The following is a 25,897-nucleotide window of genomic DNA, read 5'->3' on the forward strand; positions in this document are numbered from 1 at the left end:
CAGGACAACAGCAAAACCCGAATCATTAGCTAAAACTATGTAATTAAAAACCTTAACAAATCTGTTTTTTGTGCTATGCAGGGCTTAAAAACCAGATTGGTAACTCCTAAGTATGACTTACCTGTCTAAAAATTTATAATTAAACATAATAAAGGTTATGGATAAAATGAGTGTGTATAAGCACAGTTATCGCAACCATTCTTCATTAGAGAAAGATATTCAAGATATGAGAAGATATTAATGCTTACTTTGGACACTTTTTATTTTGCACAATACACATTCTGAAGATAAGTAAAGTGTGTAGCAGGCTTGTATTCTGTCAAATAAAAGGTCACAAGTTCAGAATATCAAAGGAGTCAGCTTAAAAAATGTGAACATCTCTCTGCACACTTTGCCAGGAATGAAAAAGATCCAGTTTTATCTCACTTTGGCAGAGCTACACCTATAGTGAAATAGTAGTCACAGAGGCATGATAATGAAACTTTGATAGACAATCTCTTAGTGGGAGCTGCAAAGCAAAGCACTCGCAGGAGGAAAAGGTGATGAAATCGTATAGACTGATGGGAAAATTACCTGACAGGCTGGTGCCTCTGCCCTCACAGTCTTGCTGAGTGATTGCCAAGCAAGAAAACAGGGAGTCAGCGATGCTTCCTGTGATTTAAACAAGCTGCTAAAGTTGGAGCTCTTTAGCAACCACCAGGCAATGGAAGAAAATGAAAACAAACTGCACCCTGTTGGGTTGTTATAGTGATGGCTGGTCAGCTGACAAACTGTGGATGTTTGCTGGGTGGTTGGTTTACTGGCACTGAGAGGTCACTCAGATCTGTCCCACTTATTTGCTCGATGATACAAGTTTGCCCAGTTAACTGCTTCTTTTCTGTCTGTTTTCTTAGGACAGTCCTTGACTTTTATTACCCAAACACCCCCCAAGATTCTGTCTGCACCCTTTCTGATCTGCCAAGAGCCTGGCCAGCAAAATGAAATGTTCCCCTCGGTAAGATGAGAGTCAGCTGGCCATTCATCAAGTGTGAAATAGCCTGAGGAGACCAGTGCACTTCGACAGTGCTGAGTTGCTGCTGTACTGAAGCTTAGAAGAATAAATTGGATTTGGCACATCTCTGAATCAAAACTCTCACTCCAGCTTGCTCCAGATTTTTGCGGTTTCATAAAGAGCTTATGTTTATTTGCTCTAAAAATCTCATTATTTTCTCCACTGATTACAATCTTTGATCAGATAAAAGTCTGTTAATGTGACATTTCTGTTATCACCTAAATAAAGCCACCTGCAGCAAGGGTACAAATCAAACAAAACTTTCAGCTTTTTCGTCAAATTATTCAGAATAAATTGGTGGTGAACATGTTGAAATAGACAATAGATTTTTACATTACATTAGATTTTTTTTCTATCTGCTTCTCATGTGTTAAGGTGCTTATCATTTACTAGGCTATTGTAAATATATTTACGTGCACTGTTAAACTTTTATTGCATATTTCCAGTTGAGTGTTCAGTTTATGATACTTATTTTTTCCTCAAGAAGCATTTGACCTTTTAAATGTAAGATCAATTCACATACTTGGCAGATAAGTTTTATCTTGGCTGAAAAACTTCTACACAGACAAGGGCAGCTTCATAAAATGTGGTCTGAATGTGAGCTTTGTCTCAGAAGGATGAGACAAGCTTCTTTAGAGTAATCACTCTGACAGGTCTAATCATGCTGCCAACTCCAATAAGATGATGCCTGGCTCCTCAAAAGACCCAAATATGACAAGATATTTATGTGCTTGTTCGCAGACATGCATGTGATGACAAGCGTCATGCACTCCTAATGACTCGCTGATCAGATTTTCACTTACAGACGCCATTTAATGGAATCAACCTGGAGCCATGACTGATTTGTTCATATGCTTTTATGGTGAATTTCCATTTCAGACAAAATCTAAAGCGATATTTAGTCGCATGTTTTTAGTGATGGAAGGAGTAAAGCTTATTTCACTATAACTGAAGCATTCAAAGTCCCGGTTTGAAAAGAAAATGTAGTGTGAACAGGGTTTTGTGCTCTTTAATGTCCTCTTTGACTCCCTGTCAAAAAAAAAACACTATACATTGCTGAGTGGCTCATTGCTTAATGAGAGGCTGGACTGGAAATGAAACCCAATGGCCCTTGAGCTACCCTGATAATTGAGAACAATGCATTATTTATGAATGCTCAAGACAGGTTGGACTAATGGATTGTTGAAGTTTATTTATTTTTATAAATAAATCCTTCAAAATTAAAACGCTTTGAATTTAAAAAGGATGAAGTGGAGAACTGCCAAAGAAAACAACACAGTAACCACAGTACTTCATATTCTACCAAATATACTCTAACAAAACCTAATATAATAATAATATTAATTTATTCTGCAGCTCTTGAACTCTTACTATTACAGCCTGCTTGAGTTATTAGCTCAAATTTTCAAGAGATTTCCCATGAAGCAAAAAGTGTCAAGAAAAAAGAAGAAAAAAGAAAAAAAAATCAACAATGGCTCGTTTATCCACTGCTGAAAGACACAAGTGAGGTTTTAGTTCTCATTACTTGCTCCTCACTAATAAACATTGGAGCCTCACTTATAAAAATGTTATCAGATTTTACAGTCATTGGAAGCACATAGAAAGTACACCCTCCTTCAGTCTTAATGATATATAGATCAGTACATATTAAAATTGATCATCTGGTCCTGATCTAAAATGAAAACTTCAGGTCAAGCGAAACCACAGTGTAGAGTGCTCTTAACAGTAAAGCAATAGCACCATTAGCACTGAGACATAGCCTAGTAGTGTCATGGTGATAGGGAAGAAGCAGAAGGCAGGTTAGTGCAATAATCCAGGATTTAATGGCGCTGACACAGACAAGAATAGAGGAAAGACAACAGTGATCTGGCAAAGAGTAACACAAACCAAGGGGTATATATATTGAGGATAACTAATGAGGAACAGGGGAGTCTAATGGAATAATCAAACCAGGTGTGCTGAATCAAGGAACGAGCACAGAACATACTATGGGTGTGGCTCTACAAAATTAGACAAGAAACCAAAACACAGAAGACTTGAGTACAAAAGAAACAAAAAGAAAAGCAATAACGCCGAGGCACAAACCCCTAAACCATGACAACTAGAGTTTCCTTTGATCCTTACCAGGTTTTAAAGTTTGGGGGGAAAAAAAGTCAGATATTCGACAACAACTATAACACATATAAATTTGAGCAAAAAATAAGTCACAATGTAAAAGAAGGCTTGAAAAAAAGTTCACTCTTCAAGAACCAAGAAATACAAGTTCAGTTGCCTTTATTTAAGCTTTAAGGATTACCATGACCCGGATGACTGAGAATCTACACAAACCACTTGATTAATTAATCATCATAAGGTGCAAGATCCAACATTTTTTTAAATCAACTAATTATTATCTGCAAATAATGTGTCATTGTCGAGTGTTTGTGCTGTAGTGACTGGCAGAGTAATCAATAATGTTCTTCCATATCAGTAGGTGGCAGGAGGTAGCTGATAGCCTTGTATTTTGAGACAAGAGAATTAGTGATGCATAGATGGGGCAGGTGGTAATGACAGTAGCATTGGGGCTACCAAGACTATGTTGACAGTAATGGAACAGCTTTTGAAAAGGAAAAATGTTAATTCTGAACTGGACTCTGGACAAAGTTTGGACCCAGATGAAGGCCCCAGTATAAGTGGAGGTCAAAAGAAAGCAAAGATGGTAACCTCGAGCAAACTTTGTCAAGGCACAACCTTTGAAATGTTGCATATTTGCATCTTTGTGTGAGTACATGAGGAAATAATGCCTTGCTGTTTGATACGGAGGTCTGATAGTTGTTGGACTGCAAGGTGCTAGCTGGTGTGTATGAGCTGCGGGAGGAACTTAAAGTGTTTCTGACAAATGAGCGTTCCGATGACACAAAGCTGCTTGCAAGGGATGTGCAAAGCTGGCACATTTTCATAATCTGAATGAATTCAACACAAATACAAAGCTGAAATGAAAACCTGCTTACAAGTACTTATAAAATAATCAGATTCCATTCGAAGGTGCTCCCCTGGCAACAAAATGTGGAAAGTGCACTCACCAAGAAATGGGAAGATGTTTACATCGCTGCATTGTGTGCGACAGTAGGTGCACATTTGAAAACTCTTGAGGAGAACATGTCTTTTTATTTCTTTTCAGCCTTCACTGAAAGCCTTGACTAGCTTAAGGAACCATTTAGCTCAGCATCAGTTGTTGGAAAGGATCTGACTTTACAGGAGCAGGAGGAATTAACAGAACTTAGACAAAATCGTGGTTTAAAGCTAAGCTTTGCTGATCTACCATTGGACAGTTTTTGGTTGGCTGCTGCTAAGGAGTTCCCCATTCTGGCAAGCAAAGCTATTTTGACTTTGCTCTCATTTTCCATGACATATCTGTGTGAATTGAGCTTCTCAAGCCTGACTGCCATAAAAACTACATACAGAGAGAAGTTGAGGAAGTACTTTATGTGTGTCTTTCTTCAATTCCTGCCAGGATATCAGCTCTCTGTTCATCCAAACCTGCCCAGGTTTGAGTATAATTATGAAAGACCATAAAATACCCTTTTCTTTGTGTTTATTTGATTCCCATTTAAGTGCATTGTGGTTTTTTCAATGAAAAAATGTACCTTAGCTCAAAAAAGCTTGAAGTGGTTCTGATGCCTTCATTAAACATTCATGTCTTCTACATTCAAATCAAGCTAAGCAAAACTGTCTTTAGTTCCTGTTCCTGCACTGACGTGTTGAACACATCAGTTTGATTGGTAAGTGCAAACTAAGGTTTGGATAACCTTGAAGTTAACAGTTTTTCCAATCATGGATGTTAATAGAGGGATGTCTCAAAAGTTGGTTTAGGTCAAACTAAATCTTGTAAGAAAGGACAGACCCTTAGAATTTTATTGGTAGGTTAAGCACTGGTGAATTATATATTTTAAATTAACTTGCAATTTCTCCACATATAATGGATCATAATGATTTAGTCTGAAAAAGTCAGGCATAAAGGAGAGGAGCAAAGTTTTTGACAGAGAAGATCATAGCAATGATAGAAGAGGTTGTAACTGTGATGGTAAAGTTGATTTATTCTGGAGACTAAAGAGCGAGCTGACAAAACAAGATTCATCATGTGAGTGTGACAGTGCTGTAAATTATGTGGGATGAAAAAAAACGAGCTGTGGCTGCTACTGAAGAGAAATAGTCTGACCTTAAACAACCAAAGCACAAAAAAAACAAAAACAAAACAAAACACCTACATAACACCTCATGTCTGGGAATTATTTTCTGTCTTCGAAGTGATAATTCTTCTCATATTGTCCACACAGTTCTTGCAAAGTTTAATGCAGATTTTGTTGCATGTGTCCTAAACTGCATACCTGGCAGCATAAATTCTGGATTGCTTGGAGATAAAAATCATATCCACATCAGAGTAAGGTTTTATAAGCAACAGCATATTTAATCACTCCAAGTCCATTTTGTAAAATGAGATTCAGTGTGTTGTGCAAGTTGACTTACTGCTGTAGCTTACACACTGGTCACTCTGGTCCCAGAGGGCTACCGTCCTGCAGGTTTTAGATTTCCCGCCTGCAACACATCTGACTCAAATCCGTGGCTCATTAACAGGCTGGTGCACAAGTTGACAACAAGTTGTTGCAAAATCGTTTCGTTTGAATCAGGTGAGTTACAGCAAGGAAACATCTAAAACCTGCAGGATGGTAGCTCTTGGGGACTGGAGTTGGTAACCCTTGGTTTGGAGCAAGGGTAGGCAAATTTGGTCCAGAAAAGCCATAGTCCTGCAAGTTTTCGATGTTTCCCTGTTTCATCACACCTGATTAAAACGAATAAGTCACTGCTTGAAAATTTGAATCAAGTGTGTTGGAGCAGGGAAACATTGAAAACCTCCAGGACTGCAGCTGTCTAGGATAGAACTTGCCTACTCTTGGTTTAGAGCAACCAAACGCCACTTGTTACAGCTGTTGCTGCTGTCGCATACATCGTTTGATACATTATAGTTTCAGGTGTTATGGCACATTGGGGCCATATAAAGTAAAATTGTTGTTAAAGGCAGGAATAAAAAGTTCTACATTAAAGTTGAATGTGAAAACAAAACTCATAGAATAATTTGTTTTTATCTCTAAATATATCACAAATCAAAATTCTGTAATTAGGGCCATGAAATGGACCTATTAATAAGAAAATACACTAAATTTAGGATCTTTTTTGTGTAAAATGACCACTTCCATTTCAGAGAACATTTTCCCAGAAATGTATGACTTTATTCTTAAAAAATCTCAGCTGAAAATGAACTCCCTTTCCAGCTCAATAATTAATCATCTGATTTGAACCTCCACAGTTACTTGCTCTAACACTGTAAATAAGTTATTTCCCCCATTATTTTTTGATATTGTTCATTGGTATTCATACTCCTCATCTGTGAAGGTACATGAAAAAGAAGCCCCTTGTGTATTTTTAACTGAGGGAAAATTGCTGATGCATTCATTGAAAAGACAACACAATGCAGATTATTTTTTATTCATGTCTGAAAAAAAAAAAGCCATTCAGTGAGAATTAAACTTGCACTTTATTCCATAGGCAATGCACCGTTTAGACATGTACTGTGTTTCAGTGTTATCCCCCCCCCCAAAAAAAAAAAAAAAAGATTTATACATTAGATTACAAGAAATGCAATTACAAGACTGCAACACATACTGGAATAAGTCATGAGTCATATGAGATCTTGTTTTTCTCTGGTGCACAAGGACACATCTTAAATAATGAATGTGACTCTTAGGGTGCCAAAAACCTTCTTTTTTTAATCAAATATGTATCATTTTCCTTTATCTTAATTTAAATTTCAGTAAATGCAAAGATTTGAATTGCAGATGCAATGCTGTGCTAGGCAACACTGGCTTTTCCTTTCTGTTTTTCCTCTATTCAGTCAAAAGTACTGGCTATTACAATAAACATTCATAGAAATAAATCATCTCATTTTGATATTGCACTTTGTAAAGGCTTGAGGACAATCATCCCTCGCACACACATAAAGAAGCTGACATAAAAGCCAGATTAATGGTAACTCTTCTGGGAAATGTTCATTAATTCAAAACACAAAAAGCACTACAGTGAGCTTTCCTGTCAAATGTCTTATTGTAACAATGTGGAGAGAGAAATGAAAATCCATAAAAAAGCTTACACAGGGAACAATCAATCCTTTAATACTCAAGGCTATGTACAGTGTGTTTAATTCTTTGAACCGTGGATGTAAACAAAGCGAGAGGTCAACCCATCACTTTTTTGCTAAACATGTCACAGCAGGTGACAAGACATAATCTGTTGTGTCTCCAAGGACATGACTGTCTCGTTTACATGTTAATGGACAACAAAGTAACGATTAATGAAGCAATTCAACATTTTTGTGAAACTCACAAAACAACAGTTTAAAGCTGAAAAAAAAATCTGTTTAAAAGAATTTATTTATCTGTCTATTATAACCAACAACTCATAAACTCTAACTTTGGGGTCACCTTGCTCCTAAAACGTCATTCTGTGGGAATGTTAGGACGTCGTATCAGTTATATTATTTATCTGCTCCAGGCTGCATTCAGGAGTCAAGATTATTTTGCTTTTGTCAGTTAACAGTAAATTCTCATAATCAAATACACAGTTCACTTAAGGATTAAATCACCTACTAATGCTAGACCACTACTCTGTTCATGTTTTTATTAGGAAAGAATAGAAAATGAACAAAATTACAGTTACATGGTTAGCTACATTTCAATCTGAAAAAAAAGTATTAATCTGGGTCGACAGATTTAATCCAAGTTCCCAACTAGGAAAACAAAATCATACTTTGATTTATTTTACCAGTTGAAAATTTGACTTTCAAAGTGGCCCCTTTGTTATGAAACAGTCCCTAAAAGCATAGGAGCTGAACACTGGAACCCATCATTACAAAAATTAATATAGGTGAAACTTCACTTGTGTAACAGATGAAGTAACAGTGGAATTTAGGATTTATTGAGCTGATATGCAATAGAAGAATTGCACTGAATGAAGCTGGTTTTTACGTTACTTTAGTTTTCTTTCTGTGTCACTGTGTCTGCCTGTTTATATTTTATTTTTTAATCAGTTTGCTGTGAGCTCTCGGGCTCAGCATGTTTTCTCATAGGGTAATAACACACTTTATGGTTCATAAATATAATTTGTGTTTAAAATTACATCTAGATGCTCTCACAACAATCTGAAAAGAGGTACAACCTCTGACAGAGAGGGGTGGGAGGGTTCGCTTCAGCCCCTACAAGCCAGCCAGCTGCTATAAGCAAGTGTAAAGACAGGCTGGAACAGGAATGCAGTGGTACTGTATCACTGCTGTATTTTGACCTAAACCATGAGATTTCTTTAAGGCCTCAGAAAATTTGGGGGAAAAAAAAAGCTAAGGACACAATATACATCATTTAATCATCCAAGCATCCTGGGAGGGGGTTTAGCAGTAGAGTAACACACAAGTATCATCCTGAAGACCTAAACTGTTCTCCCGTCTGACACTTTTCATATTTCTGTTTTAGACTTCTCTTTTGTTTTTCAAAGTTACTTTTTGTGTTATTCCTATTTCATATTTTTCCCATGACACCAGGTTTTCCTGTCGTGATGTGACATAACTACTCATTATTTTCTTTTAACTGCTAGCATGAAAGGAAAAAACTTGGCTCCTCACCATTTATGTTCACATTATCATCATGTGAATTGCACACAGTGTACATTTGTTTTCTCATACAACGATAACAAAGCAATGTGAACATGTGTGTGACAGAGCATGTGACAGTAAACTCTGTTTCTTATCTCAGGCTCTTTATTTTCTCTCTAACAGCCTGAAGGACAAAAACAACATAATAATCTGTAAATTCTTTTAAAAACTGACAAAAAATGTGGCACCAACATCACTTTTTTTTACACCAAACAAAACAAGTTAAACTCACATTTTTTAAAGCACAATTTAAGCTTTTACACAATAACGATTTTTACATACCTCCTCAGTTCAAAAGGCAGATTCAATAAGATGATTTCTATTAATCTATTTAGGAGCACAATGATTTTCATGATTTCACATTTATAAAAAAGCAACAGAGTACTTACAATACTTTACATGGCAGATTAATACAATCATTTTCATGTTTATAGAGCTTTTGAAAAACAATACTTATTGACAGAAAAAAGGCATCTTGCACGTTTAGCACACAGCACAACATACAAGCATAAGTCATTTTAAAGATTATACACGATGTACAATCCTGCTTGTCTCACTTGATAAGTGAGAAGTGACTCTATTTAAACCCATTCCTGCCGTAATGGCTAAGCTGTGGTTAATCATACATAGATAGAGCAAAGTGTTTGCACTGTATCCCGTAACAGCATGCTTTGTGAGCTGTACAAACAACCTAATGCATTTTCTTTGCTGGCCGGCGCGTCCACAGTTCAGAGAACCCATCATGGTTTCCTTTCTGTACATTCAGACATTTGTTAGGCTTTGTGAATAGAGAGCACACATAGTCTTATACCATATCATCGAAATGGGTTGATGAAAGAGCACAGTTGTACGGCAACATGTTTCATGATCCTGAAGTGGCTGAAGCCAGCAAGGTGCCGAGCAGATGAGTGAGTGTGGTTAAATGAAAAGGCCAGCCCCTGCTGAAGCCACATAAAAGCAGGTTAACAAGCACAGCTGGTGCAAGTGACTTTAAATTCAGCTTTGCATCCAGTAAAGTCTTCATGTGGGCAGAAAGTCACAGACCCGCTTGAGCAGTATCCACCATAAATCCACATTTCCCACAACTTACGCCTTTCTCGCACATGTGCAAATAATTCATAAAGACGTCTAGACGAAAAGTGATAGAGTGGCGCGAAGGCATACGAACAAAGACAATTAAGTGATTTGTTTTTACAACCTAATGAATTAGCGATAAGCTGGGCGATAGGACAGGATGCTCAGCCCAGTGAGGCAGAAAGAATGAAACATCAACATGTAACTGACTTGAATCTGTGTTTTCCTTTGCTGACTGTATGATATTTCTGTCTATACAGTGTATATTTGACCAATGACACCAATGAAAACTAGGTAATAATTTGTGATACAATTTAGTGAAAACATTTTTTAACTGGGAGGCCAAGATATTTTAATGGTCAGTATCAGTGGGGGTCGGCAGGTTACTGGCCTCACTCTACGTTTAATCTGGCAACACATCATTAAAGTGGTCTGTCCCGGTCAGTTTGAGCCATGTTCTGGATTTCATGTCATCATGCAGAGATGTTCACAAGTCCTTTCTTGCAAGTCCAAGTCAAGTTGCAAGTCAGTTTTAGTTGTAATGAGTAAGCTGCTGTCTGGTCTGCTTAGAAGATATTATTCAAGGAATTTAAAATCTGTACTCAGCCTTTCTACCAACATTTTGTAAGAGCACTGACCTTTAGCCTGAACTAACAAATGCTCTGTCCCTCTCCTCTGGAAGATTTCTTTGTTTTACTGAATTTGGAAAACCTGTAGATCAGGGGTCAGCAACTACATTAGTGTTCATATTACAATGACCAAACCATCCAAGTTGGATGAAGGTGGATCCAGCATCCTGGATTTTATACCACAGATGTTCCAGTTTGCTGCTCTTATACTGGTCCCTTTTTATTAAGTATTTAATACCCAAAAGTTACAATGCCGTGTTCACTGGTATTGTCATTTTTTTGATTGACTGCCCGTGCGCTGCGGACACTATGTCAGTGTCACATCTGGGGAAATGTCAGCAGACAGGAGATCGGACGGGGAGAAGATCATGAAAAAAAAACAAGATTGTTTGTAAGTTTTAAACTATAAGTCCGAGTCGGGTCTCAAGTCTTCTGAGTGCGAGTCTAAGTTGAGTCTCAAGACACAGAAAATACGACTTAAGTGGGACTTAAGTCCCAGTCCCAAACTCAAGTCCCCATTTCTGTCGTCGTGTTTAGTTTGTGTGTGCACAATTAAAGCCCTGTGGTGACCTGCGTGACTTCTGAGTTGAGATCGTCGTTGGCAACACCGCCACAACAGCGAGAATCAACCGACGACCCCTCCAAGGCTAGTCATACCTGCAAAGGAAGAAGGGGTCATCTCTGAGTCATGAAGTACCCACTAACGGATCCCCAACTGTCCCCACCTCAGATTTTCTATTTATTTATATGACAGAGAAATCCCAAATACTGAAATAAAGCAGGAATTCAACATAACTGGATGGATTTTTTTAACATTCAAATTAATCACAAATAAAAAACAAATATAAACTATAAAATAATATATGCATTTTTTTTATTTTTTTTATTTTTTGAACAATGCTTTGTGCTTATCTATGCTGTTTTAAATATATGCTGGTTCAGTTTGGCAAAAACTGGCCTGTAAATGAGCTGCAGAATATATATGAATTTTCACACATGAATAAAATCCATGCAGTAAAATAATAAAGAAAGAAAGATAAAAATCTCACACAGCAGATGTGTAAGTAAAAAAATATTAATGTGTTGTGATCCAACTGCTTCAAGAAAGAGAATCACTGCTATTGCCATATTATTTCTTTAAAGAAAGAAGCAGAGGTGCATGCAGACACACAGACTACCTGCTGATTGGACTTGTCGACTGTGTTTGCACTGTTTTGTTCAAGCTGTGGGATCTTGCGGCTGGTGGCACCGGTTCTGGATGAGCTCTTCATCTCTAGCACCGAAGGGCTCGGGGTGCAAAACTCACGGAAACAACGCTTGAAGTTCTCGTCCAGGTAGCCATAAAGAACCGGGTTCAGACTACTGCAGAGGGGAAGAAAAACATTCAGTTTTCATCCAAAGTCATCACAATTTTGTTTTCTATGTTGTAAAATACAGAGTGTAAAATTTGAAAACATTTTAAGCTTTTTAAGAAAATATTTTCCACCAAATTATCAAAAGAAAAGCATGAAATCTAAATGTCATCCTTAAATTGCATGTTTTTTTTTCTCTGAAATGATAAGAATCATTCAAAGCAGCAAACTGAGAATGACATTTAAAAAATTTTATCTTCAATCATATTTTTGGAAATCCTATTTTTAAATATAACAGAGAGCAAGTCTGTTTGTGCTGGGTTAATACCTGTTGGTGTAGCCCAGAGCGATACAGAAATGCCAGGTGATAGTTTGCAGCGTGGAGCTGGGGATGTTGATAAGAGCTGTGATGATGACAAAGACGTGGATAGGGGTCCAGCAGACGATGAAGACGGCAACCACTACCAGAACCATGCGGGTGATTCGACGGAGGTTCCTGTCCTTCTCCTGTAAGTGCAGCGAGAGCGTAGGAGAGGTGAGCGGTTCAGTACTGACAACAAGTAGGATCACACGATGAGAAAAAAACTGATGAAAGTGGGGTAACCACAGAGGGGACGAGGATGTTGGAAAGCACAAAGACCAGAAGAAGCTAAAATGAAAATAAATATATGTTTTATGTTTAATTTTTATTAATTAATTAATTTTTATATTTAACATTTTTAAATATACCATACACACTCAGTCTTTAATTTTTTTTTATATTGACTTTTCTGACACACTGACTTTAGTTTGTAATTCTACTTCTAATGACAAACATTTCTTCCAGTCCTTAATCATCTTTTCGTCCAGTCATCCACGGTCCATGACTGCTTGTAATCTTGTTTTCATCCGTTAAGGTCATTTTTAACATTTTGCTTTGTGTAAATCTCATTTCTTTGAGTTGTTTTCCGCCAGTTTGGTCCCAATTACTGACTTGTGTTCCTGTCTATTAGTTTTTTTTTCCTTTTCTTGTGTACTTTCTACCTTGTGTCAGTCATATTACGTTGAAGTTTCCGTCCTGATGATTTGACGTCTTCCTTTGTTTAACTGTATGTTTCCATTTTACCCTAGTTTTTGTTCTTATTCCAAGTTTTAGACTGCCTGGAAGCAACCAGCATCTTTTACCATATTCTGAGTTGAATTTCCTTTTTGAAGGAGTTTTATAATCCTTTTCATTGTTTTAATGGACATGTCTCTTGTTGGGGACACGTTTCTTGTTATCAGCCCAATGCAACAGCTTTTTACAGTCTACAAGGACTTTCTTTTGCATTCAGACTATTTTGCATTTTGAAACTTGTATAGGCACTTTTTTAGAAATGCAAATTACCCACTGAATCCAATTTCTTAAACTATGCTTTAAAAACAGGATGTTTAGCTGTTCAGTGAAATAGTTTTGTGTTCTACTCATGATTACTGTATTTATGTTTTAAAACAAAGCTGTTTTGAACAGCTTCTCTTGCCAGAAAGCAGTTTCAAGTCTACGAAATCATATTTTTCTTTACAAAAACCCTACCATGCCTATGTCTGCCACTAATATAAAAACTTGTAAGGATGTAGGAGGAGTGCAGCAGATCTGGGTTTAATGTGCATCTGATCCAATATCCAAGTACAAGTCCCTATGCTTTTCTTCTGTGCTTAGGTTTGGTTATTAGAAGCATGTGGTTAAACTACCCAGTTAGGTTTTGGAGTTATAAATATACATGGTTTGGATTTATCATCATATCACCTGCACAACACAGGCTCTTACAAAACAAGCAAACATTTTAGAGCGGTCAACAAATACAAATGCTACATATTTTGGGGAGAGATTAAACTGGAACAGTTTCATGACAACAAGTTCATTTTGAATAAATAATAAATCATTTGTACGTTATTTAATTCAAATCAGGAGTGAGCATTTATTGTATTTTATTGTAATGAATAGTTCCAAAAGCTTGGAAATGTTGAAGTCTCTGGATTTTTTTGGAAATAATGTACAGTCATTCAACAAGTGTGTGCTCAGAGAAAGAGCTCTTTCTATTACAGTGTATAGAACTATTGCTGCTGCGGTATTATTACTTTAAATGGTTCAGATAACTTTATAAAATTTGAATCCATAGGCAGAGAAGCCTTGAAAATACTGAAGTACCTTTTTCATGTTGCATAAATCCAGGCTGGTGAGTGTTAAAGGTTTAATTAACACTGAAACACAGCCCTAGGTTAAAATTTATTCTCCATTACTTTTTCCTTGAAACGATGGCATTTCTAAGCATATTCTGAGCAGTCCTCCATGGTACTTCATTAGTCTTAAAAATGCAATCAATCAGCATTTCAGTTAATAATGTGAGTCACATACTGGGTGTAATCAGGCTTTTAAATTAAAAAAAAAAAAAAAAACATAAAACTTTCATATTTCTATCTGATTGGGATATTATGAATCCCAATCAGATATCCCACAGCCTCAGCTGGGGGGAGGTCTGAACCTGGGGGGTGGTGGCCTTTTCAGTGTGGAGTTTGCATGTTTACCCTGTGTATGCGTGGGCTCTCTTTGGGTATTCCGGCTTACTCCCACCGTCCAAAAGACATACATGTTGGGTTAATTGGTCACTCTAAATTCTCCTTAGGAGTGTGTGCATGAATGGTTGTTTGCCTCTCTCTGTGTTGGCCCTGCGATGGGCTGTCCAGGGTGTACCCTTCTAAAATGCTGGGATAGGCTCCAGCCTACCCTTTACCCATAATGGATAAAGCGGTACAGATAATAAATGAATACATTAACATTTTGTGTATAACTAACTGAACGTCATTAATTTATCCTCCTTTGTAAAAGAAAAAAAATACTCTTTACCTGAGAGCCTGACAACATTCGCACGCTCTTGAGCCGCAGGATCATGAGCCCGTAGCAGATGGTGATGATGAGGACGGGCATGATGAAGGCAAAAATGAATACGCAGATCTTCAGCAGGGTGTCCCAGTACCAGGAGGGGTGAGGGAAAATCAGCTTGCAGTCAATGATAGAATCTGTGCAGGGAGACACATAAGAAGAAATAATTTCTGTTTTACTCTTTATTTGGTAAAAAGTGCTAATAAGTGTAAAATTATGTAGAGATGCAGGAAATATTTCAACTGAAAACAGCATTTTTCATTTACTGATCATGTTTTGTGACATCCTGTAAATTACTTTCTTTGTTCAACCAGTAGGAAAATAAAGAGGAATAAAGAGCACAAAGTACTGTAATCTTCACATTTGTCAAACAGGAACTAGTAAAAGTTTATCTTTACTGCTTGATTATGGACATAAATAATTGTGCAACCGCTTGGTGTTAATTCCATCTTTACATGCGGATATGTTTCATTATAAATCCATAAAACTTGTTTACACATCAGGTAAATAGAGAGCATCATTAGTGGTCAAAAGAACACTGATATGTCGATTGAAACTGTGTTTACTGTTAGGGGTGGTGTGTGTTTGAATGCTATATCTCAAGATAAATTTGACATTAATGACCCTGTTGTGTGTAAATGTGTTGTATGTGTGATATTTATGGTGATTAGATGTGTCTGACTATACAACTGAGTGGTCATTAAATCAGCGTGTTGTCATCAAGCAACAAAGTTGGTTTGTGTAGGTTGGTGTTTTTCTTATGTTCTCACTCATAGATGTGAAGGGGGTTAACTTAATTTTCACTAAAAGCAGCCTAAAGCATCATGCCTCTGCTCTATAATGGTGTCAGTACATTCTTCCAACGGCCACAGGTTAATTAGCAGTTTTTTCACCATTGTCACTGCAGTTCTACAGAAACACTTGTTTAAAGATGAACAATGCTCTCTTGCACTTTTTGATTTTGTTGTTTGTTGATTTTGGGCTGAATGGGTTTTTGATTTCTCTATTTTGTCTTTTACAAAGAAAATTCATTAATATCGAACACGTTTTGCCTTGACTGCAGCTGATCTAATTTATTTTCTAACACAGTTTCTTGTTGTTCCAAAAGCTCATGCTTACGAGTGACAGTGGTGGAGGCCATGAATATGACGGGCAGCCCGATGGCTGAGGAGAGAATCCAGTTGCAGACGTTGACAATCTTTGCATTGCGTGGCGTCCTGAAGTCCAGCGCTTTAACTGGGTGGCACACGGCGATGTAGCGGTCGATGCTCATGGTGGTGAGAGTGAAGATGGAGGTGAACATGTTGTAGTAGTCGATGGACATGACCATCTTGCAAAGCATGTCACCGAACGGCCAGGTGCCCATCAGGTAGTTGACGCTCTGGAACGGAAGAGTGCTGGTGACCAATGCGTCTGCCAGAGCCAGGTTGAAGATGTAGATGTTGGTTGCTGTCTTCATTTTAGTGTACCTGCACAGAAGGCATGGGGTCATACTAGATGACGGGCCGATCAGCACAGACATAGACAAACACCTCTCAATACCTCACCACAACAAGAAGATATCTTTGTAGATATTTTGCACATCTTCTGTTTTATTTAGCATTTTGCATTTGTTTTACGCCCCTTTTTACTCATGGTAACTCTGCAAAACGCAAGAATTATGAAAGATTCCAGAGAACTGCTAATTGCCCAATGAGCTACTACTGAGCATGGTCATCTGCAAACCTGACAAGCTTCACAACTTACACCAGAGTGTCCACAAACCCTAATCCCACAGTAAAACTTAGGTAAACTTTTAAACCTACTAAATTTGTGGTCCTCCTTTACGCATTTAACTGAAGCAGTTTTGGTGTTGGCCATGATTGTTTCACTATGATTCTAAACAAGTCTAACAAAAAGTCTGGTATGATGATTATGCCCTTCATGCATTGTGAATAATTAGAATCTCCTGCTTCAGTTAGTAGCGATCCCAATTAATTGTAGTGACTCAGCTTAAAAAGCTGCTTACATAAATAAAACCCCAGTCCTTGAGGTTTTAAAACACAAAGAAATGGCTTGCCTCATGCTGCTAAGAGAGGAGATTATGTGCAAATATTACCATTACATTTATTTCCCCAAATGCTTAAAAAAATGCAAACCAGGACTAATTCTGTTTGTCTTATATAAACAGCATAACATAATATCTTGAATACAACATATAAGTATATTCATATCCTAGTTTGAGCTTCAATAACAATGGGAAATAACAGCGGTGGATGAGCTTTTTCTTTTTTTTTATGTTTTGGAAAAACTAAAAAAGATTAAATCAAAAGAGCATGTAAAGGTCAGGTCCATTTCCCACTCCTCAGTCTGCAGTAACTTTCTACTCAGAACATTTCAAGGACAGACCCTTCAGCTGCATTTCACCAAATGTCCCTTCAGAGGAGAGTTCAAAGAGAATGAGTATGGTGGAGTGTTTATAGAAAACAGAAGAAACTGTACATCGACCAGCTCAGAGAGAAGAAGCAGGAACGCTGATGGTTGAAATGGCTCAAATGTTTAGATCTGCTGTCAGCGAAGATCTATAACATGTTTATAGCATTTGCTGTTATTGCAATGAAGGCAATGGGATGAGGCTGGATCCCATTACAAAAATCTAAAATGATTTTTCATGTATGTCATAACCTACACACACGACTCGATTAAATATTATAGAAAACAGCCTTCAGATTTCAAGGTGGCGTCCTGTTTAATTGGGAGAAACTGTAGTGAGATTATATAAACATGGCTGGAAACGGTGTTAAAAGTTCAGCCTGAAGCTTGAGGCCACGTTCAAATGACTGAGCATTTAAAACAAGCATTTCATCTAGCTGTATTTGTTTAAAATGTTAAATGTGAGAGCAATTTGAATCGCTAGGGCTCCAAATATGGTCAATATGCCTTTGAGCTATTAAAACACTCAAGAGAGCCATTACACTGATTACAAAACAGCTAATCAGCTCAAATAATAAAGTTTTATTGAAATTGGATGACTTTGCCTGTGACATTCTGCTGCAACTACACACTTTTGCTCTAAAGATGGATCATTTCCGGATGGTTGTGAAACAATTGATCTTATTTTTCTCCTCCTTCTTTTCCTCAACATTATTATTTTTAAAAGCCTTAAAATACATTTTTATAAAGGAGTTTAGATGGATTTTATTGATGAGAATTATATTAGACTCTCATTCCAAGGAATTTATTCATGCAGCTTTTTCCCAGGAAAAGATGATTTGAAATATTATGCATAAAAAGAGTAATTCTTTAAAATATTGAGAAAATGAATGAGAAATAGGTGGAACAATATTTTACAAGTAGTAAAATGTCACATTTTTTCAAGTGGAACTAGTATAAAGTACTCTATTTGCCCATGAAACCATAAAATTGTTTGTTTGTTTGTTTGTTTTTTAATAACCTTCACACACAAAAAAAAGACTAAACATGTTAGAAATCAGTGTTCCAACAAACCTGTAAGGGTTTTGAGTTCAATGGGACAGATGTCAGCGCTAAACCCGGAACAGGAAATTAGAAATGGGATTTATGGCTCTTTGAAGGGAGCTGGATCTTGAGGAGCCGTTCCTTTCAAAGAACCATTCAAAAAACTTGTTCTTACAATATCTTACAAAACTCCACAATATATAAGAATGACAAACAATCATAATATGTACCTATACAAAATCTACTATACAAGATTTAAAAAATTATAGGAAAAATGTAGATAATAAAAAGGATAAACCTGAGCAGTCAGTGCAATTTTCTACTAAATGTTTTGGAAAGAACTCACAGTATTTTTTTCCAACAATACTCTCTGCCCATAGATGCTTCACATGAATGGAGCGTGTTGGACATCAGACTTCTATTATGTCACAAATGTGATGAAGGCTGTGTGGAAAATTTGTATCTAAAAAGAATGGCTCTCAAATGAACGGCTCACAGCTGTGACTCGGTTCCCATCTTTCATTTAGAAGAGCTGCTCAAAAGAATCGATTCGTTCATGAACGTCACATCTCGACAGGAAATTACATCAACAGTCTTCAGTTGCGTCCAGTCATGAGTAAGAACTTACTCATGTAAAAATCAAATCAAATATTGTTGTCTTTAACAAATTTGTTGTTGTATTTTGGACTTATTGCCACTTCTCACTTACTTTCGCTGTCTTCCTCTTTAACAACATTTAGAAACCAGACCTATTATTATTTTAGCACATTCAAAAATGACTTGGAAATATAGTTTTGCTACTTTATTTTGTAATTCCAAAAGATCCTGACACCACAGCAGCCTGTAATGCCTTCATTGTGCTTTGTTTAAAGCAACACCTGCTTAGTTTAGCTCAGCATAAAAGAGCATAAAACAACAGAAATACTGTTAAGCTGTTTCTTTGCTCTATCAACATTTTACTTCCCCAAAGTATTAAGGTACTTTTCATTATAACACATAAAATGTACCAACTGAAGTTAATAAATCAAGCTGAATATTCCAAGTGACAACAATGCATTAAATCTACCAGCCTCCTCTGTATTAAACCCCAGCGATTACTTCACTGGAGAGGTAATTTACTTCTGTTTTGTTCCAGCAATCTCCTAAAAAAAATCCCAAATCCTCTTAACAAGCAGAGATGACAGGTAGTTTGTTAAATTCTGATTAAGTTGAACACTGACAGCTTAGTGCATTCGTTATTGCACACTTTATTTGCACAGGGACCGACCTGACACCTTGCAGTGCAATAAGAGCTGTCTCACTGAGTGGTGTGCTGGAGCTGGATGTAATTTCCAACAGACCCTAATGACTTAAAAACCTGTGTGAACACAGCCACAGATAATATGTCATGTTTCTCCAGTGTGTTGTATATCTGAGGCTTATGCACATCAATGGACTTATCTCATGCCAATGACCAGAATGAGATGTTTAATATTGGTTTCAGCTGTAATTTATTCACCAACCTTGAAGCTAGTCACACTGACAAGAAATTTATTGTTAATAAGTTTTTAATTTAATAATAAAGAGACTTCACTGTGTTTATCATTTACTCTATGACAACAACACACCAGTTGTAAACAACAACAGCTGCTGTTGCTCGGTGGATTTCAATGAATAGGAATGTTTGTTTAAGCTGAATTCAGTGGTGCTTGTTACTAAATAGATTAGATTAATTTTGTTTTATGCTTTATGCATGGAAGCTAAATGGTGTATGAGAGTATTATGACAATCATCAAGCTGACTGTAACACTGCAACACATTTTAGCCTTGGCTAAAATGCTGTAGTGTGTGACATGACTCATGAACCATACTTGTCCCTATCAAATAAATAAATTTTGATTTAGAGTGAAAAGTGATGTTTTTGCCAATAAAGGCACTTGAGATCAAAACACAGCAATGAGACAAAAGCAGAGGCTGACATTGTGATGTAGGTTTCTTCTTATTTCAGATATTTATTGCACTCCAGCCACTTTCCCCTGCTGAAATCTGAAAACAGAGTTCCTGCTTTTGTTTTTCCCCTGGCAGGCATTTCCACCACCTGCAAGGACCTATCTCTAAACCATTCTGTGGAAAATCCAGCTACCCTGGATGCCCACCCACCTGCTAAATGCTGCTCAGAGATTTTCATTTTTCCTGTTTCAAACAGAGAAACCATGTCTCCTCCATATGGGTGTAATGGATTGTTTTTGTTTGAATCTTCACTTCTGGCCTGTTTGCCTTCAGGGAAACCCTGCCAGGAGCCTTTACTGTGGCTCCAGACAACACAGCCCTGAGGATAATAAGTTTAGACAAACCCTGCTGCCAAGAAAATAGTTTTCTCCAGAGTGTCTGAGCTGACACTCCATGTTCGGGTAAGAAGTTTTGAAATCTGAGCATTAAGGGTAGCCCCACTGCTACACTCAGAGGGGTCAGCTGAGTTGGATTAGACTCCTTTTAGAGCTGCACTGCTTTCATTTTCACTCTGCTTTGTTAGTTGATGTGAGACTAAACTGTTTCCTTCTTCACATTGCTCCAAGTTCCTACAATTTTTATTAACAATATGATAGATGGTAATCTTAGGAGTGTATTTAAATTCAAAACAAAACTTTAATTTTGTTCATGTCATATAATTGTCAATGCTGGCTGAGTAATTCTGTATTATTCTATCACTGTTTATTCAAACTGAAATCAAGAAATAAAATCTTGTCAACTTGCAGGCTTGAACTAACATTATGGAGTTATTAATGTTAAAACAGACGATTGGTTGCTAACGTAGTCAGGCTGAAGACTCGAGCGGTTGAACAAAGTCCAGGAGTTGCAGATGAAAAAGGACTAATTTGCATGAGAGTAAATGGTCACATAATAATTATTCTTGTCATGTTATTCTTGTCATAGCAAAAAAAAAAAAAAAAAAACATAGTTTTGATCCATAGGAACAACTTTTAGGGATTTAATAAATGCCAGATGAGGAAATTTAACTAGTTAACTCAATTTTTTTCAGTACTACATTCATGTTAAGTTAAATATTTTATAAATATTTTTATATAATTTGCCTTTATAATGTGTTTGTTATTATCTGCTGAATGGTTTAGCTTCATTGCAACACATTGCACACAAGCAAACACCTAAACAAATCCCACACACTGTGTTTATACTGCAATTGAAATAAATGTAATAAACTGAACACTTTTCGGAGCTGAATAGCTTCTAGTCTGGTAAATGTAGCTACTGTGTTAAAAAGTGGGTATAACTCAGGAAATCAAACTGTGCTGTTTCATTTTGTTTAAAATTAATATTTGAGCCAGCAGCTATTATATTTTAGAGGACATTCACAAAGAGAATCTTCCACAGATGGCTTCTAACTTTAGAAATAAACTCATATTACATGTCAGTAAAAAAGACAACATATATAAACAAATATAGAAATTGTGGTAAATTATTAATTGACAAGAAGTGAAGTGACAGTGAGACCACAGGGTCCAGACAGAAATAGTCTGGTAAATCATCACATAATGCCTCTGTGTAGTGCTCAGCAACAGAAAATGTTCCTTCTGAATCTAAACTGTGATAAGAAAGTATTATCTTGAACCACATAACCACTGAGGAGGCAGACAGATGCTTGCTGATAGAGCGTTAAATCATCCAAAGCCGTTCTCTTTGTGAAATCTTTTAATTCATGGCCCTCCATCAGTCTAAAGGCTATGATTTCCTCCTGGAGGCTTGAGACACCCTCTCATTTCTCCTGTTCTTATCCATCTTAATTTTTTCTATATTAGGAGGGTAAACATTAACAAGATAATGTGTGAAAACAAACTTTTTTATAACCTTACAGCACCTGGTCCCAGATGAAGGAAATAACCTGTCCTCTGACATTCATCATACAAACATTAAAATGCTTTCCCAGATATATGAAAAACCCAGCTGTTACTAAAACAGTTCAATCCATTACTTGAGTGGGTTTTTTTTATAAATATCCAAATCTGAAAAGCAAAGACAGTGTCAACCTGAGATATGTCATGTTTAGGCTGGTAAAGATGGATTATTCTAATATACACAAACTCAACAGACGTAATGCAGCCATTTTTTAAAAAAGAATACAACTATGAAGGACAGGGTTTTCTTTCTACTCTGCCTCAAAAAAACTTTTGATTAATGTCGACTGTATCACACATTATTAAATTATTGGATTATTAAAAAGAAACTTTGCCTAGATTCTAACCTATAGCTTAATTTCTTGCTGAGACTGTAATGTTGGAATCAGTGATATAATTAATTCAATTAGACGTCCCTATTTTGAGCTCTTGCAATGGAAAGATTTTAACTAAGGATGGATTCAGCCTTTGTAATGTTTTTGACATAATTTAGCTGAGAGCAAAATGTTGGACTGACCTGCCAGTGCTGTCATCTCTGCAGCCATACTCCCAGAAAAATAAGAAAAAACCACATAAATGCACAAAAAGCTAGTCTGAGGGGGTGCTTTTTTACATTTCATCAAAATTCTGTCCAAAGCAAATGGACTTAGAATACAATGGGCACACTTTTTAGACCTATGACCTTATTCAGGCAGTGTTTTGTGAAACTATGAAGAGCTCAACAGTGTGAAAATTACTTTTCATTGGATAAAATTACTTAATCGAATACCCCTGAGCTGGAGACTCAAGAAAAACAATGTAATGTCTGGTCCTTTCTGTCTATTTCCTCAGTGATAAAACACTCAGGCAGCAACAGGCCTTAGCAAATGTGGGATGACAGGCAGGCAAGTGAGATAATAAATCCTGCCTTCATGGCTCGTCTCCACTTCAGAAAAGTAGTAGACAGCATGGTGCCATTCACATCTTCCTGTATTTTAATCAGTTTATGTCTGTGTGTTTTCCCATGTGAGAGTTCTGGTTCACATTGGCAATAACTGAGGACAGTATTACAGCTGTAATGACGTCAATGCTTATCTGTGCAAAAAAACCAAAACAAAACAAACAAAAAAAAAAAAGCAAAGAAAGGTCTGAAACTGCACCTTGTTGAAGTTGGAGCACACATGTGGCCCATCTGTGTTAGAGCTCTGTTTGCAATTTTGGTCATTTTTTCTGTGTTTATACAGGATGTTTCCACCCATTCCCATTTATTAGTTGATGCTGTTTGGTGGAATTACCATCTGCTAGTGAATTAAACCTCTGTTCTTGTACAAGACACAGGATGTTAAATTTCTGATGAATCGCTTGGGTTTATTTTTAGATAATGACAAAGTAATGAAAAATAACATTAGTGACAATTCAGTTTTGAGACAGAAATAAGTACTGGAGGTTAATTTTACATTGAGATGATTGTTATTTCAGCATTTACTTTTAAAAGCCTTAATTATTCTTGTCAGATTGCTTGATTATTCAAAACAATGATTATGTAATGCTGGCAAATATTAAGAAATCATGAAATTGGAAGATATTAATGTTCTCCCATACAGATCAGAACAGGATGAGATTTTAAATTAAAATTTTAAAATAGTCTTGTCCTCATATTTCAACAAATGTCCAAATAAATTCCCGCACACTTGTAGTCAACAGCTGGGAACAGAAACTGCTTACTTTTTATGGCATTTTTGACACGGAAACCTAAACATAATTTATCATTAACCACTGAAGCTGGCCTGTGTTTGTAGCCTTGTGCATGATTCATCGGCTGCTGCTGGGTGCAGATAAACCATTAAATCCTGGTTGCAGAAATAGAGGCTGCTAATGCAGACATCTGTATGCCTCTGGCTCTGAACCATAACACTGTCCACACTGTGAGGAACATGATGGATGAGCGTACATAGGGTGTGAGTGTGTGAAAGTAAATCTTCTGCTGTGATGAGCAGTGATAGGATGCTAAGATTTTGTTGTTTTATGATGACTTTATCCATTACTGTATATGGAAATTCAGGTATGAATAAAATTACATACTATCATATATATATATGATATACGACAAAGTTCCATGGTCAAAATAAAACTTTCTCAAGTTTTCACCCTGTAAAAATATACAAAAATAATTAATTTGCACAGCAACGAAACTCTTGTTCCAAATGGATGATTTCTCTGTTTATCTTTAGTCAGACTCACAAATAAATTTTTTATATGGTTATGTAAGAAATGACATGCAGTTACAGATACATGCAGGTCACGTTGAAATATACCAGAGTTATCTTTTAAAAATTTATGAAATGTGTGATTTTTTATCCTATTCATTTTGAGAAATTGTGCTAGAAAGCAGACAAAACCGAGCTTAACTGATGTAGCCCTTTACCAACCAGGCAGCCACCAGAGAGCCATGTGTGTTAATGCAAGTCTTGTTTTTGACTTGACTTGATAAATGTACAAGTTAAAATGTTGTCAATCAATATAAAAAGCTTTTTGTATACTGCAAAGAGAGCAGCTTTCTTGCCTTTTTCCTTGTTTTAATAGATTTGCACCAAATTTATCAACACACAAACATTTTCCCTTTATTTGTACCCTACTTTTCAGTCTTCAATAAACACAGTGCAGCCAGTTTGAGGACTTCATAAATTCTGTGCCTTGGCTTTTTCTTCTTATTTATTTATAATAAATGAGCCATTTATTATAACATGATGAAATGGACAATAATTCATTTATTTGGATATTGCTGCACATTTTAAACACTTCTTAAATAACGTTAAATGTGGGTTTGGAATTAATCCGTTTTTTTCCAGGGCTAACTTTTCTTCAGGTCAGAGTGTCTCAGTGTTCCTTTAATTGTGCCTCTAAAGTTGGATTTATTGCAACCATATAAAGGTAGAAATATATCTTCAAAGGCATATCATTAAAGAAGCAGTAATTTATATTTTAAGTGGCACTTCATATGGTAAAAAATCTTGAATAGAAAACTTAGATTGGATTTTATCACAGAATAATTCATCTGGATCTGCTCAGTTTCCCGATGAAAGGACAAAAATAAAATCACAATTGTGTCAGTATCCAGAAGAACAAATGGCAGCAAGTGGCTTGGGAGCACTTAAATGAGTGTTTTTTTATTGACCGATAAGTCTCTAAAAGCAACACGGTGTAACTTTCTGACCTTAAAACTCTGTCCTTTTGACCTGTTTTAATGGCACACTGAGATTATGCACATTCCTGGAGCCATCATTGCCCTGCAGCGTACTGAAGATGAGAAGCTGCACTTTTTACTTTTTTTCAACCATGACCATCATGTAACAGCTGTTTTCCTTTACAGCATCATGTGCTAGCAACTGGATGCTGCTTTGGACAGCCAGTGTGCTGAAACTCTACAGGACATTTAGTTTAGTTTAATATAGATATCCATTAGTCTTCACCAAAGTAAAGACTGCTCTTCCTGGGTCCAGACATTAAAGGTGAAGTGAGGAAAAAAAAGAGAGAAAGTGACAGAACAAGAGAGAGGCAAGAGTCAACATTGTTCTGACTTTTACTGACTGCAGAGCTCAGAGAAGAGACCGGATGCAAGACAGATGCCGAAAATCTGCAATCTTTCAGTTGTGTGGCTTTAACATCCACCATCACACTAAATGCAGGTTAAAATTTATTTTGGTTGGTATAAATGAAAACTTACTGGCTACTTTGACCAGTGAACCAAATAATTTGGGCTATTAGTCCTGACAGTGCTATTGCATTTCCCATGAACACTATTCCATGAGCATATTGTATTATTTATGCTCGA

General features: G+C 36.7%; 1 protein-coding gene across 1 annotated transcript in view; it reads right to left on the bottom strand.

Moving 5' to 3' along the window:
* Positions 1 to 6,604: 6,604 nt before the first annotated feature.
* Positions 6,605 to 25,897, bottom strand: part of oprm1 (opioid receptor, mu 1) — a 37,215-nt gene continuing 17,922 nt past the window's right edge. The window contains exons 2-6 of the mRNA XM_042011016.1: positions 15,860 to 16,209; positions 14,705 to 14,877; positions 12,170 to 12,348; positions 11,668 to 11,851; positions 6,605 to 11,146 (exon numbers count right to left, since the gene is read on the bottom strand). Of these exons, the coding sequence (XP_041866950.1) occupies positions 11,141 to 11,146; positions 11,668 to 11,851; positions 12,170 to 12,348; positions 14,705 to 14,877; positions 15,860 to 16,209 (892 nt within the window). The 3' untranslated portion in view covers positions 6,605 to 11,140. The remainder of the gene's footprint in view (positions 11,147 to 11,667; positions 11,852 to 12,169; positions 12,349 to 14,704; positions 14,878 to 15,859; positions 16,210 to 25,897) is intronic.

The sequence above is a fragment of the Melanotaenia boesemani genome, chromosome 16 (genome assembly GCF_017639745.1).
Source record: "Melanotaenia boesemani isolate fMelBoe1 chromosome 16, fMelBoe1.pri, whole genome shotgun sequence".
Lineage (NCBI taxonomy): Eukaryota > Metazoa > Chordata > Actinopteri > Atheriniformes > Melanotaeniidae > Melanotaenia > Melanotaenia boesemani.